Source organism: Lathamus discolor, chromosome 12, assembly GCF_037157495.1.
Source record: "Lathamus discolor isolate bLatDis1 chromosome 12, bLatDis1.hap1, whole genome shotgun sequence".
NCBI lineage: Eukaryota > Metazoa > Chordata > Aves > Psittaciformes > Psittacidae > Lathamus > Lathamus discolor.
In genome coordinates this window covers 10,064,456-10,083,063 of record NC_088895.1, presented here as the reverse complement: position 1 = coordinate 10,083,063, position 18,608 = coordinate 10,064,456, and the positions used below count along the sequence as shown (strand labels likewise).

At 39.9% G+C, this 18,608-nt stretch overlaps 1 protein-coding gene across 1 annotated transcript in view; it reads right to left on the bottom strand.

Moving 5' to 3' along the window:
* The window catches only part of TMEM132D (transmembrane protein 132D), a 241,735-nt gene that overhangs the window by 133,966 nt on the left and 89,161 nt on the right, over window positions 1-18,608 (bottom strand). Inside the window, 1 exon segment of the mRNA XM_065692254.1 lies at window positions 7,267-7,413. Coding sequence (XP_065548326.1) covers window positions 7,267-7,413 — 147 coding nt within the window.

Here is an 18,608-nt window from a genome sequence, read left to right as displayed (position 1 = left end):
TACATAAAGCACATGATTCATAAATTTACACAGTGAGGATGGATTTCAAATTGAAAGATTCAGAGGCGCAAATTGAAAGTGTATTGAACATTAAAACCGCTCTATATAACACTAAAAATTTATACTCCAGATTACATCCTAGGTTGGAAAACGTTTGCAGAAGGAGGAGTGTGTTGGTAGAGGTGGAAGTACTGCTTGTTGTTGCAGATTGCCATGCAGAGGGAGGAATGAATCACATTACACACTCCTTCTGTGTAACCCAAAATATCCAGTGATCACATAGACAGCTCTGCCTATGGAATCTTACACCTCAGTTTTCAGCCCTGTTGCCGATTTTTATATATGTCTGTGTGTATGTATGGTGGAATCAATGCTGCCCACAAAGACAAGGCATCCTACTATCCTAACAAAGTCCAATTTCTTCTACTGGTATGGAAGCCAATAGAAAGTCTTCAAAAAGAAGTCTAACTCACACTATCAGCTCCTGATAGTAGGCTGGAAAGGAAGGCTTTTCCTGACTAGAAAAAAAGCAAGCAGCCTTTGGTGCTAGTTGACTCTCAAGGGGCTAGTCAGCACATGAGAGGACACACTTCCCATGTGACACGAGTTATCAGGGCTCATGCAGCTACAAGGGGTCATAAAACAACCCGCTGCTGACTTCTGCATTGTCTTAGTGACAGCTCTGAGCAGCTCCTGCTGTATCACCCCACTTCACTGCACACACATAAACATTAACAGATGATGTGGTGCATTACTGTCAGTACACAGCCTGAAGGTTTTGCCCATATCCCGTCTGCACCTTTATGAAGATGGGGCAGCAGCACTTTCTTACCTCATTAGAGGTGATTAAAAGGCCAAGAGGTGACTAAGGCAAAATATTTAGAGGATGAGTTATATCTGCATCATCAGTTCGTATAAACCAACCATAGATTTTTAGTATTGCAATCCTGACTCGTCCATGTCATCAATAAATCTATACATGAACTCATAAAATAACTCGAATGCCCAGCAAACTTCAGCTTTGTACTTGCAGACGTAATTTAGTTAGGATTAGTTTTACAATTTATACGGATGCTAAATTGTATAACATCATTCCGTTAACCTTCCAATCCACACTTAGACGTCTGTTGACTTGCATGTGTTAGCTAGATTTAATTACCTTTTTCATCCAAAACAAGGGAACCCTCATGCCTGAACAGCAACAGGCATATTTTCAGGCTCAGCTCATATTTAAAGTCATCCTCTCCCTTTCTCACTCTCTCAGTAATTAGTATTACTTCTTACAAGATCTCCTCCAAGGACAAGAAAATCAACAGCACCATCAGAGACACTTTCACAAGACACGCTTTTGCATTTAATATTAGATTTTTAATAGACAGGAGATTACTCACCTGCGATCTATTTTGTGACAGGTAGCAAACTGGGTTTGTCCCACTGGAACTGTTAGTTTGAGCTTTGGGGCTACTAAAGTTTAAGGACCACAAACACAGAACAAGCATGATGATGAATCCTTAAGATTCTTAGGGGAAATCATTGCTCCTCAAGTTTAATATTATGTTTATCACATTGGATCACACCAGGATAAAAATAAATACAGATTAAAGGGCATCTCCTCTACAATGGAGGTGGCAGAAATACCCATATAACACCTGTATATCACCCAATGAGAGAGAAGAGAGGACAAAACCATCCCAACATGTCTGTGAATGATCAGCTCACTGTGATTTCTGTCAGCAAAGTACTTAGGCTTAGATTGTTTCTCTCAAATTATTTCATTCCCAGTTCTGCACTCCAAGAACTCTCAACGAATGGGGATTAAGCTCCTAAAATCATTTATTGTTTGCAGATTTTAGAGGCAGATTACTTAATCTGAACAAGAGTATCTTCAGAAGGCTGCCTCTAGACAACTCCTTTGAGCACAGTGATGTGACTCAGTCCTGTTGCGAACTGTTAAGACATATATCAAGCTACTTTTCAGGGGTATTTCTCTTTAACCACTTTCCTTAAGATGATATGCATGTAGCAGTGATGTAGCCCTGAGCATCACTAACTGCAAGCCAGTAGGAGATGGTAAATGCTGTCTTAACTATACATCGGTATTTCTAAAGGATAATCCCCAAATGAGGGAATTATTATTTTTATTTTTAACAGCTTCAAAAGGCAGCATTAGCAAATCAATGCTAATTGTCACTTTTCCCATTTCCAATAACATGCTCGCAAAGAAAAGAACACAGGAATAGCCTTGTTCTCTAAGGAGAACCCTAAAATTCAACTGAGATGAAAGACCATCTTCTTCACAATGACAGCTGAATTGCCCTGTGGCATCTCCTTCATGTAAATGTCAGAGACAGAGGAGCAGAGCCCACCCTTAAGATGCCAGACAGCTATCAGGCACGTCTTTGAAGTGCCTTCCTGCAAGCCTTTTGTTTTTAAATGAATTGAGTCTCTTTCAAACAGGTGGAAAAGTTGGCTAATAATACCTTAATCTAATAGTTGTTGATTAATATTTCATCTCTTTTCTTTTTATTTGCTTCAAGATGATAACCATGAACCTTTTTTCTTGTCTATTAGCATTGAGTAGGATGGTTTCAAGAGAGATTCTGCATTTCTTGATAAATAGAATAGTTCTCTTCTTAAAAAACAAAAATGAAAAAAGTGGGTCAGCATGTAAAAGAATGATGCACTAATGCTTGGCTCACACAAATTTACTTTCCCTCAAGATCTCAACGGGTTCTCTCTCAGAGGACACATTTAAGTTTTAAAATGAGAAACAAGAAATGGAAGTTTGTGACTAATTGCTTTCAAACAGTGGGATGTAAACATGACTTCTGAGATGTTTACTACTTTCACATCACCATAACATATAAACTCTTAGAACCTGAGAGGTTTCAAATAACACAAGAAAAACCTGTGAAAGAAAAACCCAAACGGCACACCGTACAAAACACTAAAGCTACCCAGGATAAATACATCTGCATCTGATCATTACCCATATGCCTTGAAAGTATCAGCCTAACCCAACCCTCCACCCCCTCTGCCTGTCCAGCCTTTTGATATCATACTTGAATATATCCTACTAGAAAGCATGTATGATGTCTACAGTCTTTTTCTTGCTTTGGTATCATCATGATAAACTGAAGCTCATGGGAATCACACATGATGTGATGGGACAAAATACACTGGGAATTATTTTTGCTACATCATGTACCTTTTCTGTAATTCCATTGAGCAGAAAATTTTCTTTCCCAGGAATAACATACCTCTAGTTGCTAAAGTCACGTGAGCACAGAAATAGCAAGGGAAAAAATTAATGGTGATCTAAACCATAAAACTATCTTTATGAAGCATTTTGATGAACACCAGCAGGAGACATAATGTAATTATTGTGGCTATTAGGCTGTTATTTATGTCAAATTTGTTGCTTTTGTTGTTTCAGAAGCGTTTCAGGATTATAGCACTCTTGAGAGTCTATCAAATGTACTGGCAGATGCAACAAGTAAGAGAATGAGGCAGTAGCTCACTGCTGTTACAACATGAAAACTAAATGTTAAATAACTAGATTTGAAAATGAGAAATATAGGACACTAAGGATAATGTTATAAATGTAATAAAAAGAATGTATTGTGTAGGAAAATCAAAGGCAATGCTGTCACAGGTTTTCCTACCCCTGTTATTATCTAATATTGAGTTAAGTCCTTGTATTATAAAACTGTAAAGAAAATTAAGCATTAAAATACAGTATCATAAAAAATGAGACACAGAGGAACAATGAGGGATACAGCCCAGAAAATACTGTCATTGTCTCTTACTGTGTCAATATTATCACAGACTGATTCAGCCACTCGTAGTTCAAAATGAAAATAAGTTTTTCTGCAAACATCAGGACCAACATCTGGTTTCAGGCAGCATAAGCTGGTAACTCCTTCAATGCTATTAGAACTGCAATGCAAAAGTCAAGTGGCAAAGTATCAGAAGAAATGCTATCTTAGTAACATTTCTGACAATGAGCACAGGGAAAAGGAAATTGTCAAGCAAAGCTTATCCATCACATAATTCAAATACATCTGGAGATGAAGCAGTAAATGGTCACATCCAGACATTAAGGTTCTACCTAGAGATGGCCAAGTTTTGTCTAGAATTATTTTGCACTTGCTTGGATCAATGGCCTCATTCCTGCCTTAAGCACAGAAAACAATAATGTATTCTTTAATGGAGTAACAAACTTTTGTACACAAAAATATAAACATGAATAAAGTATTTCAAGAGGATCATGACCACATTAGTATCATACCAGAACAGATGCACATCAGAACAGATCTGGTATATCTGCATCTTTACACTGCAGTAATTTCCCGAACCTATCCCACCTGGGATGCTTCCCATCCAACAGGAAACACAGGATCCCAGATCTTCCACTTATGGCTGTTCTCAATCATCACTAGTGCAGCAGAGATGCTCAATTTCAGGTACAAAGAGAAAAAGCACCACTCCAAGAAAACATTCAGAAAATGCAGGACTCCTTTAATCTCATCTTTCTAGTGCATTCACCTTATTACATGCAGGATTAAGAAAGGTCAGCCAACTTCCAAAGGGAGTAAGTGGCACATATCAGGATGTATCTCCCTGATTCACTGTTCAGTGTTTCCCAAGCCGCATTTCTGAGCCACTGGTTAACTCCCATCATATCTTTTTCTATTTGGGTTTTTTTGGTCATCTGCATGAAAACAGTGGGATGGAAGAGAGATGCTTCACTGAGGAGTAGTACTGTACAGATGCTACAAGAAGTAAGCCCATCTAATGATCTCATGGGTCAGGATTCAGAGTGTTACAAAATGATTACTGCCTGCGAATGAAGCCAGAAGAACTGGGGAGAACTTTATAATTGCTTCACCATTAATCTGGAACACTGTTGCAAGCCCATAACAAGCAAGGCACTGAGAACTTCAAATCATATTTGACAGATGGGCTTAATTAGTTATTCTCATACAGACTCACAATATTTGCTGTTAATATTCATTCTAAAACACCCTGCTGGCTGTGATAATATTTGTATAGTAATCCTGTTACGATAAGCTTGTGGTGCCAAAACCTCTCCAATCAAAATGACGGAAATATTTCAAACTCCGATAGAGAAATGCTCAGGCATCTTGGCTGGCTTTGTCACTTGCACAAGTGCCTCCTTAATCCATGAAATTACACCTGTCACAGTAAGTTAGCTTTATTAACACTATTTTCTGATCCATGTAAAATTATCAGAAGCACGAAGGTATCAAACCTTTACTTAATTAACACTGCCACCTTTTCATTCACATGATCAGATCACTTGATTTTTAGAAGCAATTACAAAATATACAGACAGAGCTTGTCAAGTTCCTAACTGAACTATGGAAGCAAACAATTTGGTAAGAGGCATCAATGTTTAGCTGTTATTCATTGTGCAAATATAGTGACAAACAACACATCTAGACAAGGAAAAAGAAGTTTTCCCCAAAACACTGAGCACATTCCCCTTCCCCATATAATGCTTCATCTTCTTACAAGGAATAGCAAAACAGACATGACTAAATATGATGAGGAAAACAAAATACTGAATAATACAGTACAAATATTTATGTTTGTTTACAAACAATGAGGAGGAAGTTCTTGAATGTGAGAAAACCATAAATCTCAACTCGAACCTCAGATGGAATAAGTCAAACCAGAATTTCCACATACACCTTGTCTTCATTCGATTTTCTTTCCAGTAAAATCTTATACGAGTTTATATTTCTTTCAATAATGCTCATACTCAGCACGTGAAAGTTCACAGAATCCACAAATACTGCATGACAGGTGACATCATAACTTGCTTTTTTGTGTACAAGGAAACATTTTGAAGACTTGTCACTGAATGCTGAATACTGAAGGGAAATACGTTGCCAAGCTTCAATTGACCCATGAGGCTGCATTGTATTTTCCTGATGAGGAAGGAAAATCAGGCAAATGCACTGCATGGACCCAACAAGATAAAGTGTGATGGAAAACTCATTGTTGAAATAATCTTTGGTTTTGATCCAATGCCCATTTCAGTCAATGAAAATATTCACACTGTCTTCAAATAGCTTTGAACTGGGATTTTAAAGAATCTGTCTGACAGATTGTGCTAGACAGTAGGAAGCTCTGACCTTGGCATTGCTTCATTGACCAATAAAATTCAGCCAGGTATGAGACAATATATGGCTTAGATGGGAAAATACAGGATACTATAGCAGAGAAAATGTGTAGAAACTGAGTTATAATGAGGAAAAAGTGATTAATGTCACAGTTATGAAGGAAAATACTTCCCTTCCTCTTTTTCCTATATACCCAGACTGCAAAGACATGAAACTTCCTAGGTATTAGGTTCAGAGGGTATTTGTTTAAAAATTCTAAACCACATAATAAATTCACAAGGCCTCTCGGATTTTGTCAAATTCCAGAAGTAAATCACAGCACAAAACTCCATGTTATATGGCAAGTTTTCTAACAGCAATGCCAAACACAATATATAGGCAGGCAGTCAGAGCCTTATAAATATGCACTTGACATACAGTTCCAGAAACAATGAACAAGAAGCAGCAAACAATATAGAAATGCATTCATTAAAGCAATCAGTTGTGACTGGAGAAGGAACATCCACCTGTCAGATGAGGGCTGTTTAAGACAGGACAGTGTCCCATCTAAGCTGTGGCACAATGGAAATGGAAAACCTATTCCTTTCTGCAGATTAGAAGTTCCTATCAAACTCACCGTCAAGGGTTTGATACCTAGAGTACATTTTAGTTTCCTCTAGATTAGAAAAAATAAATAGACAAAAATCCCCACGCCAAAACAAAACAAAAACCATTCTGTAACTGTGACCCCCAAATATCCTAAGCAAGAACTACAAGAACAACAAACCCAAAATAAAAAACCTCACCAAAACCAGCCCTATATAGGGGTAACCCTTGCTATAATGCAAATCATTGGAAGAGATTAAACCAATCACAACCAAATTCTAAGATACGAAATACTCTGAGGAAACAATATTTCCTGCTAGCTTTAACTTCCTTTGAATATTAGGATGGAATAACATTTTTTTGTGAAGTGTATGGGGTAGAATTAGCAATGCATTCCAAGATACAGACACAGCTTCTCCAAAAGCATTTTCTGCATGCATTATAATAAAACTTATTAAAATCATGGCAAAATGCTCCGAAAAGGAAAAGCAGCCTTTGGGTTGTTAAAAGATAGGCTGCTGTGACCTACCTGTTTTCAGAGGCAGCAGATTTCCTCTGGCAAACAATAACAGCTGGTGAGTATTTCCCAGTATAATCCACACTCTCTCTGATGTCCCACAAGTATGGGCTGCTGGCTCTCACACTGAAAATGTTCACACCTTTTTTCACCTTTGCCCTGGGAGGAACAAGAGGATATTTCACCAATTAGATACAGAATGTCAGCTCGATCTGTTACTTATTTCTTCATTATTTTCTCATTACTGTCCCACAGAAAACGCTACCACTCATTAGAGTTCAACAGTGTTACAAGGAAAAGAGATGAGAGAATTAATTAAGAATTCCATATTTTAAGAAATGTTATCAAGATAGAAATCTTACTGAACTACAGTAATTACAGCTTTAGTCATAGCTAAATTAAGGGATAGGTTCTGGAGCATGCTCCTCACTCCTGTGCTTCCATTACTGACACTGTGCACACCACTGGACATGTTACGGCTCTCCCTTAATTAGAAGTTATTGTATTGGAGATGGAAGTACCATTTTTGCCACAAAAGAAGTCAGCTCATTGCTGGGTCATAAATCTGGATTAAGGAGTCATTGCTAGGTCTCATGTTAGAGGCAAAATTTGTCTTTTCTTCTCTCCCTCCCTGGATTACATGAAGATGACATTTCATATCTTTGCTCCATCTTTCATCATCCGAGTCCACAACATCTTCGTTTCCTTTTAATACTGTTGGGTTTAACTGTTCTATCAGCCCTGATCCTAAAAATACACAGAAATATCCTGTTTTTTTCCAAAAGCAACTGGTTTCCTCGGAAGTCTGTTTCTATGGATGAGGTTAAACAACAGGAAAAGCTGTGTGACAAAATATTACAGTCATGACAACTGAAGTGCCTACTACCGAGAAGTATTTTTTTGTTCTCACGTGTTAGCACAGTGCTTCTGGGTCCAAATGGAGAAGATGGAACTATACATATATACACATATATATATTTAAATGTGTTTTATTTACTCTCAGCAGGTGTTGCATCCCTTAATTCTTTTCCTCTCTCTCCTTTTCTTTAACTAAATGTCTAAATCTGTATCTTAAGGCACTACTGAGTTAGTCCACAGCTATTTACCATTGGCCAACTTACTGAATTAGGAGAGTTTCTGGTGGTGTTAACTTTTGGGTTGTGAATGTGTTTACAAAAACAAGAAGTCCATTGTGGTCAAACAGCCTCATATATGAGCTGTCAGGAAATGACAGTTTAATTATATTTGCTTAAAATCTCATACACAAAATCCATTCGGTGTTATGGCAAGTTCTCAATTCTGGGCAAAAAAACAAGAAGGTATGTGATTTTTTTGTATAAACAGCTGCTGCCATGCAGAGATGCTAATATGAGTAAAACAAGCACTATCAGCTCTGCCTCCGCATGAAATTACTTGAGAAATCTTTGAAGGACAACATCCACACAGATGTTTTCAGAATAAAAAGCCAAAAGGATTCTTTTCAACTGTCTTGGACAAAAAGGGTTATATCTCATTTCTCCTACCACTAACTCAACAGCGGTGGCTGCAATTTCCTTCGCACACCTGGAAAGATTAATACATGAAGGCTGCCAATTTGTGCTCAAGTTCCTCTTTGCTGATTTCACAAAACGTACTTGAAGCAGGTGCACGTACTGCTGCCACACCACAAACATCCCTCAGGACCGGAGATCAACAGCTGAAGAAGAGTGGAAATTAAACTGCATTCCTGGCATCTTGGAGAAAGAGAGGGACACAGAAAAAGGCTAGGCCATGTATGTGAAATGTTTTTTGGTATATGTCTTTTGCTATTCCCAGTGACCAGCATCTGGCCCCACCTTTCTGTCCACCTCAAGAAAGGAAAACTGCTGCGTGTCAACCAAGACCAATGACAGAAAAATCATTCCCATTCACAGGGAAATGAGGGTGGCTCAGATCTTTGCAAATTAAGCTGGTCATGATTAAGAAACTCATATCCACCCTTCAAGCTCTGTAATGAGGTCACTGTCTCTCTAGCAGTTAATCATGGCTGATGAGAAGGTGCCATGTGGGATCTGGGTCACCTAGCTGAGCTTATGTGTTTGAGAAAGCAGCTGTCTCAATGGAGCCAAGTCACTGTGCTGAGCTGTAGAACAGGACAGCAACCAAATTGCTCAAAGCCAGCAAAGGGTTGCAAGAGAGCAGCTGATTTCATTTCACAAAGCCATATATGCCTGAAGCTCGTGCTGTAGGGTTGGCTCTTCAGGTTTCGTCCAGGGCTTCCAAGTCCCAGACAAAGATATTTGCCCCTTGAATTCTCCTGGACAAGACTTCAGGGCAGGAGGGGGTAAAGAGTACACATCCTAGAAAACCCAAGCAGGCAGTAGCCTTACATAAAGGTAACCATTTTCCCATGACTGGAGGTTAAAAGCAACTAGTATCTTACAATTCCTACCTAAGAACAAACAGCAGATTGTCTTGACTATACAACAGTTACGTCTTTATGTGCTTTATTAACAAAACTGGTGGGGAATCAACAAAAAAGCAGCCTTAGACCATAGTACAGTCTACCCTGCTCTGCCAGCACATATGCAATAGCTTTACTGTGACAGAAAGCTGTGCAGGGTCTCAGTACTGCTACATAGACAGCCACACACTGAAAATTTAGGAAATTTCTCACTTACATTTGAAACAGCATTAAAAACCAGATTAAAATAAGTGTACAAAGACACAAAACTGAAAGCATCCCCTTATTTTCTGTCTGGGTTTCTCTAAATTCCAGAGTGATGAGGTAAAACACAAAAAAGAACACAAAACCACTGAGGCAAGCTGAGTTTTTTTATTCCTGACATTCACTTTATCCAACAACAAACTGCCATCCTGCACTGAATTCTGATGTTTCCAAACAAACGCAGATTCTTGCATACACTCCTTGGGGTAATTGCGGTCTATGGATCAGGACTTCTTAGAAGAGCTTTTGGTAAGGTCTAATTTAGTCATCTATTAAAAGCCCCAAACCCCTAATTTTCCTGAAAACAATAACATGACAAGATTGTTGTTTTCTACAGAATTAAGAGGTTAGGAACTGTTTTTGAAGAATCAGTTAAATATACTTCTATAATCAGCACAAAAGCTTCAACTCAACGATCTCAGGAAAACCTTTTTCCTTTAGTGTACATAGAAGCTGTGTTAGCCACTGTTGGGGAACAGCAGTATTTTATTCACATCAATTACAATGGCAGCAGCACCTCACAATGACCTGGATGAAACAGGGTTAATAATAACTGCAGGTATGTTACTTGTCAACAGGTAAACCTGAAGATCCCCAAGGTGAAAACACTACGGCCGCTGTCAGGGCTTAATTACTTCTTGCAAATCTGCTTTATTGAACTGCCTGGCTGTCACAGGGTAAGCTGCATCTTTGACCCTTCAGCTGCTCCAGAGTGCTCCTGAGACAGCCCCTCAGTTCAGCCGACTGAGATTTCTGAACTGCAATACACCAAAAAGCGTATGCCAAAGCCTCTTCATACATTTGCTCAGTTAACAGGCTAAGTACACCAGATTGTACCTTTGCTTAAAACACTGCCTGGGCCACAAGTGAAGTCGATTGAGCATTTTGGGCCCATCGCTTCACTTTGGGCCAGATTCCACTTTGGAAAAGAATGAGGAAAGAAAGGCCTTATTAAACATTTCAATCATGGTTTAGTTTAGGTTTTTCAAACAAGGAGCCGATCCAACTGAACACTTCCATAGTTATTTCTAGAAGCTGTTGCTTACCCCTGGATCACCGCTCATAGTGCAGCATATCAGTTACTAGACTCATAAGTAGCTCACCCCTTGAACCAAATCAATCATGGCAAACAAAGCACTTGGGAGTCCTCAATCCCTGAAAACCCATCAGTGCTGACAGGGTACAAATCAAGGAAGGGAGAAAGAAAAAGATCATAGAAGGAACTCCTAGATCAATACATCACACCTGAAATCAAGGAAATACATTTCCTAAGTCCCAAAAGATAGCGATTCCCAATTCTATCCCAGGACTCACTAAACACTGTGTTTACTCTGATGATAAAAGAGGCTTCAACATGACCAATTAAGATGCAGGCAACATACTCTCTCATTTATCAAAGTGTCTGGTTTAGCATCTCCCAGGTTTTGCAGTTTACAACCAGCTAGTGCTCAGCTTTCAGCCCATGTCATTACTGCAGGCTGGTAATGGCTGTGAAATCGTTACTTAAGTGTTGTATAAAGTGGAACAGCTGGCTGGTGAGAAATAACAGCATTACAGCACGTGTGCTGCTAAGTGCTGCAGTACAACATCAACAGAGTGTCTGGTTTGAACACGGCAGGGAAGGCAAAGACAGAGAGAGAGAGCACAAGTGCAAATTCACCCTCAGGATGTGCAAGAGATCAAAGGGAAGGAGTGTGCAGACCCACAGATAGCCTGCCACAAGCAGGGCTCCCCACGCCGCGTTTTACTCCTCACAGTGTCCTGCATGCAGAATACAAATACCACCCATCCCTGCATTCCAAAGCAAAGTGCAAATAAACAGGTATCTAACCCCTAAACAGCTCCAAATAAAGATGTTTTAAACCCGTGACATTGCATCTAGTTTTTTATTGCTGTGAGTGCTGAGGGCAAGGATCTGTGGGCACTTTTCATGCTCCTTCCAAACAAGTGAGCTCCTTTCAACATCAAAGGAAGGACAAGCAAAGGGAGGCTGTTAACACAGGTGCTACCACGGTTATCATCTTGTTACCAGTGGTGACTAGAAGGTGCCAGATTGTGTGCAGAGGGGTGGGCACATTCTTGAGAGCTTCTGGGCACTAACAGGCAAGGCCTTGGAATATGAATTTGCCTCGCCATTGCATCTCCCCAAAGCACCTCAGAAATAACTCTAGGAGGCTGCTATTCCTGTTTAGTGTTTTTCCTAACTAGGGCCTAATCTTAACCCTGCAATGGAGAGAGAACACAGCAGTGTTTACCTGTACAGGATGGCAGTCTTCATTAACATTCCCCACCTTGGACAGCAGTGACAGGAGTGGGAGAGGCTTTTTGCGCCACCGGTTCATTGCAAGCCAAAGACAAGCAAAGTGCGAGTGAAAATGGCTCTTCAAGTCATAAGATAAAGAAATCGGGTCCATTTCCATCCACTGGAAAGTTTAACGCACTGACAACAGCAGCAAAGTGCTCCCTCCAAGAAACCTTGAAAAGTATTCATGTTCCCAACCTGCTGGAGGTGGAAATATCATCTGTGCTCCACTAATGGCAGCTTTGAAGAGGCTGAAGAGCTACAATAGCCATCCTACAGACTGAGCGGAGAGACCTCATCAGGGGTTTTCTAAAGACCAGAATTAACTGTCACAGCTTGAGAACGAGGTAGTAGGGAACTGGATTGCTCCCATGGGATCTAAAACATAGACAGGAGTTTTGGCATGACTAATGTGCTGATCTATTCAAAGGATTCCCAGGTAGCTGTCTCTTGCTGGTGAATCACTAAGAGCACTAAGATCACTGTCTCAAAAGCTAACACTTTGAGTTTATTGAGAGTCATCCTCTGCAGTATCTTGAGGTCACTTTGTTGCTGCATGTTGCATAAATGAGACCATTTTGACACCACAACACTTCAGGAAGACATCTGCATCCTGATGTTCCACCCCTGCAAACAATCCCAGTTTGTACATGCCAGAAAAGCTAGCAAGCTAACAAGTAGCACTGGAATAAGAATTAATTATGTTAGCTAGAGAGCACACCAGACATAATGAAAGTAAAAGAGGAACAGAGCAAGCTTCCTAGTGAGAGGAAAAACCAGTGGTAATTCAGTGGTCAGCAGGCTCTTACTTGGGGCAGGCTCTCCACCGGTTTGGTAAGTCCTCAATAGATTCGAGACTCTTGGTAACATTTCTTCTACCCCAGTGGAAGCGGTGTTACTGTGGGGCAGTGAGGTATCAGAGCAAATGAGGAATCAGAATAAACACTTTCATCAGCAGCATCCCAGTCACTTTCTTTTCCAAAAGCCTTTTTATCCTATTGGCTTCTACCAGAGGTGATCAAATTAACCACTCCACAGTGCAAGGAGGACTGGTTGGAATTTGCCTTCCCAGTATTTCCACCCCTAATTTTATATACAACACTAGGGTGATGCTAAATCCATACACTTTAAGGCCATATCCTTCTTTTGCCTCCCTCTGCAGTTTCATTGCTTTTTATGGGTGAAGCTAATATAGGACAGAATTTATCTCTTTGAACATCAGTCAAAAATAAAACGTGCCTGTCATTGAGAAAACAGGCAGAACTCAGCCTGCTTTTGTTAGACTTAAGGCTTACTTGCAGCAAGCTGATGAAAACCAAGTGTACAGAGGCTTTCTGGATTTATACCTATTACAAACTCCTGAAGAAATAAAGATCATTAACAGAAACAAACCTTCACACTTGAAACTCTTTCAGTGGAAGGGACTGTAGTTGAGAGGGGCCCATTTAAACAAACTGGTTTAGAACTGACTAAACAAAATCAACCAGATGATCTTTTAGGTCCCTTCCAACCCAAACCACTCCATGATTCTAAAACTGCAGGCTGCTCAGGCCAACAGGAATGACCTATAACAAAACTATGTCATTTAGTGAGACAATTCAACATAACCATCTCAATGTCTGGCTTTTAATATCATGATCAATTCTGGCATGGCTTACAAAAGGTAGGATTTCAATACTAGGATTTTATGTGCAGAGCTGGCTTCTGTAAGCCTCTTTTTGTTCTGTTTTCCCCGTTGAATACTTGCTGTACAAACCAGTGTTGTCAGTTGTTTCAAGAGAAGATGCCTCGAAGTTTCTTCAGATTACACTAATAGTTTCACTGATTGAAAATCCACAGCAGAAGAGAATCGGGACTCCCTGAGATACTGATGGAGTTAGAATAATTTATGGAGAACGGTCTAGCACAACATAAGCTATTTAAATCTGTATAATATACCCACAAACTCTTATTAAGGTCTGTGGTTTTCAGCCCTGTGAGACAGAAACCAGTTATCATTATGCATCACCATGAAAGCAGATTAAAATTAAATCAATCTGTTTATCTATGGGCTTGCAATGCAGCTTTTCCAAAGCATAACATGTTCTCCATCTAATTAACATTTCAGGAGGAAAACCCATTCCACCCAGACACTAAACCAACCTCATTCAAATAGAGAGAGTACAGAAATACAGCCCAGGTGGATTTATAACAAAATTTAATTAGCGGAAGGGCACAAGATCTATTTAAGCTTCAAAAGTGGAATTGTGTATAACAGGAGTTAAATAAAATAGATCCCTTTGTAATATGCATCTCTCAGACTTGCCTCAACTGCCTATTGTGCTTACAGTTTATGTGCATGCAAGCAGTTGCATGTATATGTACACATGGAATCATTACACACAGATTAGGATCTTATTCCTGTGGCTTTCAAAAAGAAAGTCCGTATGAAAAATATGTTTTGCAAGATGTAAACTGCACAAGTCCCTGGAAAGTTAAAGGAAAGAATGCACACAAATCAATTTAAAGCAGAAACAAACACAGAGTTTGCAACTCTGACCTCTATTCACTTACTAAACAAACCATGAGAGGGCCCAATGCTCAGCGGGACCCAGAACTCTTTGTGGCCTGCAGAACTGCGTCTTCTTGATTTAGAAAGCCCCTAAATTATTGCTCAGGAAACAAACCATGGGTAATAAGAATAGCACTGTGCCTACCCAGGGACCCAGCAGCAGTCATCCTGAGACTCTCAACACGACAGGAAAGTCAGAAACATGTCTTTCATCAACACTGTGTCGGCCAGCAGCCTGGCTGGGGCACCCTCCTAACTTCATCACGTGGACTGTATGTGATACCAAGTAAGTGGCAAAGCAGAGAAGAAGAGGAAAACAGCAGCATTATAACCTGAAGTGGCACTATAGAAATGTGCACTACTAGCTGGCAAAATCTCAGTAAGATGACAGGTAAGACACCAGTTACAACTGACAAGGTTACTGTTTGCTTTGTTTGAAGGAGGTATTATTGTGTTAAGAGATAGAGGCTGGTACTCCTGCACATAGCCATATCTTAACAGGAGTTATGAAACAAGCACAGAGATGCTTAAGAGGAAATACAGTCACAAGGTTGGTAGCTGGAGGTCAAGGTGAGGAGGTAGTCCGTCATCTCTTTTTACCCTGAACTACTCAGCAAAGGCAGTGCTGTGACCTAACACAGACTTGCTGTCACCTCTCCCAGACGCAGGGCACTTTCTCCTACAGGAATGGATAATCTGGCAATAATGAGCAACAATACTAAACAAAACAAAATATTTATGTATTCAAGGGTGTGAAGGAAGGTGTTTGTTTACTGCAATGAAAGACAAAGACAAATAGTGCTGCCTGCTGATTTAAAGTGGTTGGGAGCCCTGTGGACTGTTTCCAGCTACTGTTTCCAAATTAAATGCAAAAATAGGATGTAGGGTCTGAAATGTATCTTTCTAAAGTGCTTTTAAAAAGAAAACAACGGACCACATCCTTTCCCATCCTGCCCAAACATCAGCAAAGCCACTAACAACACAGCCTGTGCAACCAGCAATTTTTTTAAATTAGATTTAAGAAATGGTAGAAAAAACAAAGCCTAATATTGGGGACTCTAAGCAGAGAAAATAAATTGCCATTTGCCCCATTTCACAGATGAAAAACATGGTAGGAAACAGCTGCCACACTTCAAGCATGTGAGAGAAGCTGGTTGTGAGCAACCCCCAGAGAACCATCTAGACTACAAGATAAGGGTAATGAAGGATTCCCCAGTTACCCGCTGCAGATGGAGTAAAACAGAACATAGAACAATGAAACAGGTTTTTAAGTGCTGTAGGGACGTTTGTAAGTGTGTGTTTGCGTATGTGTACATGTATTTTTACGCTGAATGGGCAAGCAACAAGTGGAGGAATTCTTCTGGATTCACTTAAATTGGCTGAGAACATCAGATCAGTGAACAAAGACGACAGGGGTGGTGAACCGTGAAGCACAAGTCTTCCAAAACAAAGTTCCTGACATAGGAATAGAGCTATATATTCTCTATAATACCAAGAAACACTCTTGGTGAAGGGTTTGCTCCTTGGAGGTGATCTAACAAAGGTTCTTTGGCAGAAAGATTATTTCAAATTCCATAAGCAGGACGCTGCTGAGGTATTCCAAAATCACATCTTAATGCAAAATGAAATGGCAGTATCACTGAGCAATACTGATATAACAGAAGAGAATATTACCTTGACAGTGCTAACAAAGACCTATCAGTGAAAATGAGTTAGCGCTGTTCCCTAGCAACTTCTCACAGCTGCAGATAAAATCATTTTCTGGACATCACAGAAATTGTGAATACTTAGTTCTCTTACACAGGAATTCTCTCATCCATTGCCTATATGCAGCCCCCTCTAGGAGGTAACACAGGAGCAATTTACAGCAAGCTGTACCATTACCTTCACTTGTCCAAAAATTTAGTAAAAGACCCATGGGTCCATGTGGACTGTGTTTGTCCTTCATTCAATGACATTTATATCAGATGTTCAAAGAATAGCATTAGGGAGACAGAAACACAACATCTAACAGACTTCACTGCAAATATCCAGAGCCTGCAAACCTTTTTTCACAAAGGTGTTTCCTCACCCCTGGGAGCAATTCCACTGCTTCCTGATGACATTACTTAAGGTTTACAGAATCAGGTCTACAGTAAAGAAAATCTAAGGAAGTGTATAAATAAAGGGTTTGGGTTCTTTAATGGAAAAAAAGCATCGCTCCAGAGAGTTGCTATTGGCATAAAATAGATACTCACTAAGCAATTCAAATACCTATTTCTGGTTTATACAAAGAATCTCAGGCTGAACACTATACCCCTGTGCTGACATATTTAACCACCCTTCTGTCATCTGCACGAGTGGATACCAAAGCAACATTTGCTAAGTAGCAGCAAGGGTGTCTGCTGCAGGCAAACCCTAACAGCTCAGTGGAGCCACTGATGCAGAAGGGAGTTCAATTAATGCAAAAATGACACTGCCCAAAATTATTCTGTGTCCTTAATGTAGGGTACACACAACGCTGCCCATGTCCAGCTGCAGCAGTTAACCCTTGTGCATGTCAGAGCGCACATATGGTTATGGCTTTAATACTGGAAAAGCCATAGAAGAGGGCCTGGCTGATCCAAGCAAGCAGAAGCAGCGAGCACTTGGAATTACACAAAACCCTCCCTGTCGATAGCTCTCAAAGACAGAGCTATTTTGCAAGGAACACAAAGGCAGCTGGTAATCCTCTTCACACAGAAATCCTGAAAAACCAATAATTTCATCTCCTCTCAGACTCAAATTTCATGCATATCCTTGGACTATTTTATTGTATTTGTGAGTTTCAATATCAGTAAGATAAGAAGGAGTTAGAGACTTTTCCTCACAGCATACAATAGTTCTAACTACCCTACTGTGGAATTCAAATGTGTGAGAACCCCCTATTGCCCACCAATTGGTGGCCAAAGTTAAATATCATAAAACAGACTATGGGAACTTGTAATACAGACTGAGCAAGAATTAGAAACCTTTATAGCTTTAGGCACCAGATTTAAAGTGTCACAATTTTTGGAAGCAGATTGCTCTTCTGAAAAGAGAGGGGGTTTAAAAGTTTTGATGAACTGACATACAGAAATCTTACTTGTGACAATGATATTTTTTCCTTCTGCAGCAAAAGCCCAGCAGCAATCAGCCAAAAGCATAAACACTAAATTATTTACCACTTTTTAGGCCGAGGTGACCATAAGGCAGTTGATTATGAAAGTAAAAAGTTGTGTCCCTGGCTACCAGCTAGTAGGAGAAAACCTGCTACGAGCTGGTTTATCAGGAAACAAAAGCATCAACACGCTGGATGAAATGGCTAGATGATTAACTGCTAAGAGTGACGGACTACATGTAGGCTGGAAAAATCATGATTGAGAGAGAAAAATTGCAGAAAGGGAGCCCAGCAAAATAACTTAAACCATAAGTTTATCAGACATTGACTTTCCCTCATTCTTTAAACTACAAGAAATGTGAGCTATCGTTTCATGAATCCCCATGCCCCTGTTACACAGTAAGGATTTTACAACACAGCATCACACTACCATTCAGCATGGAAACCCACACAGTTGTAGTAAGAAGGAAATTAATAGTCTGCCCAGGGATTAGGGCACTGCTTGGACTCAGTGAAATCCCAGTGCCTGTTTGCTGAGCTTTGCCTCACAGCAATGAACTCTTTTTGCTCTTGCCAAGTGGATGTGCACTCATAAACTCAAGCCTGTTTGTTGACCATGCTGATAGACTTGTGGTCACAATTAACATTCAAGTAAGATTCTCTGTTCCAGCCACAC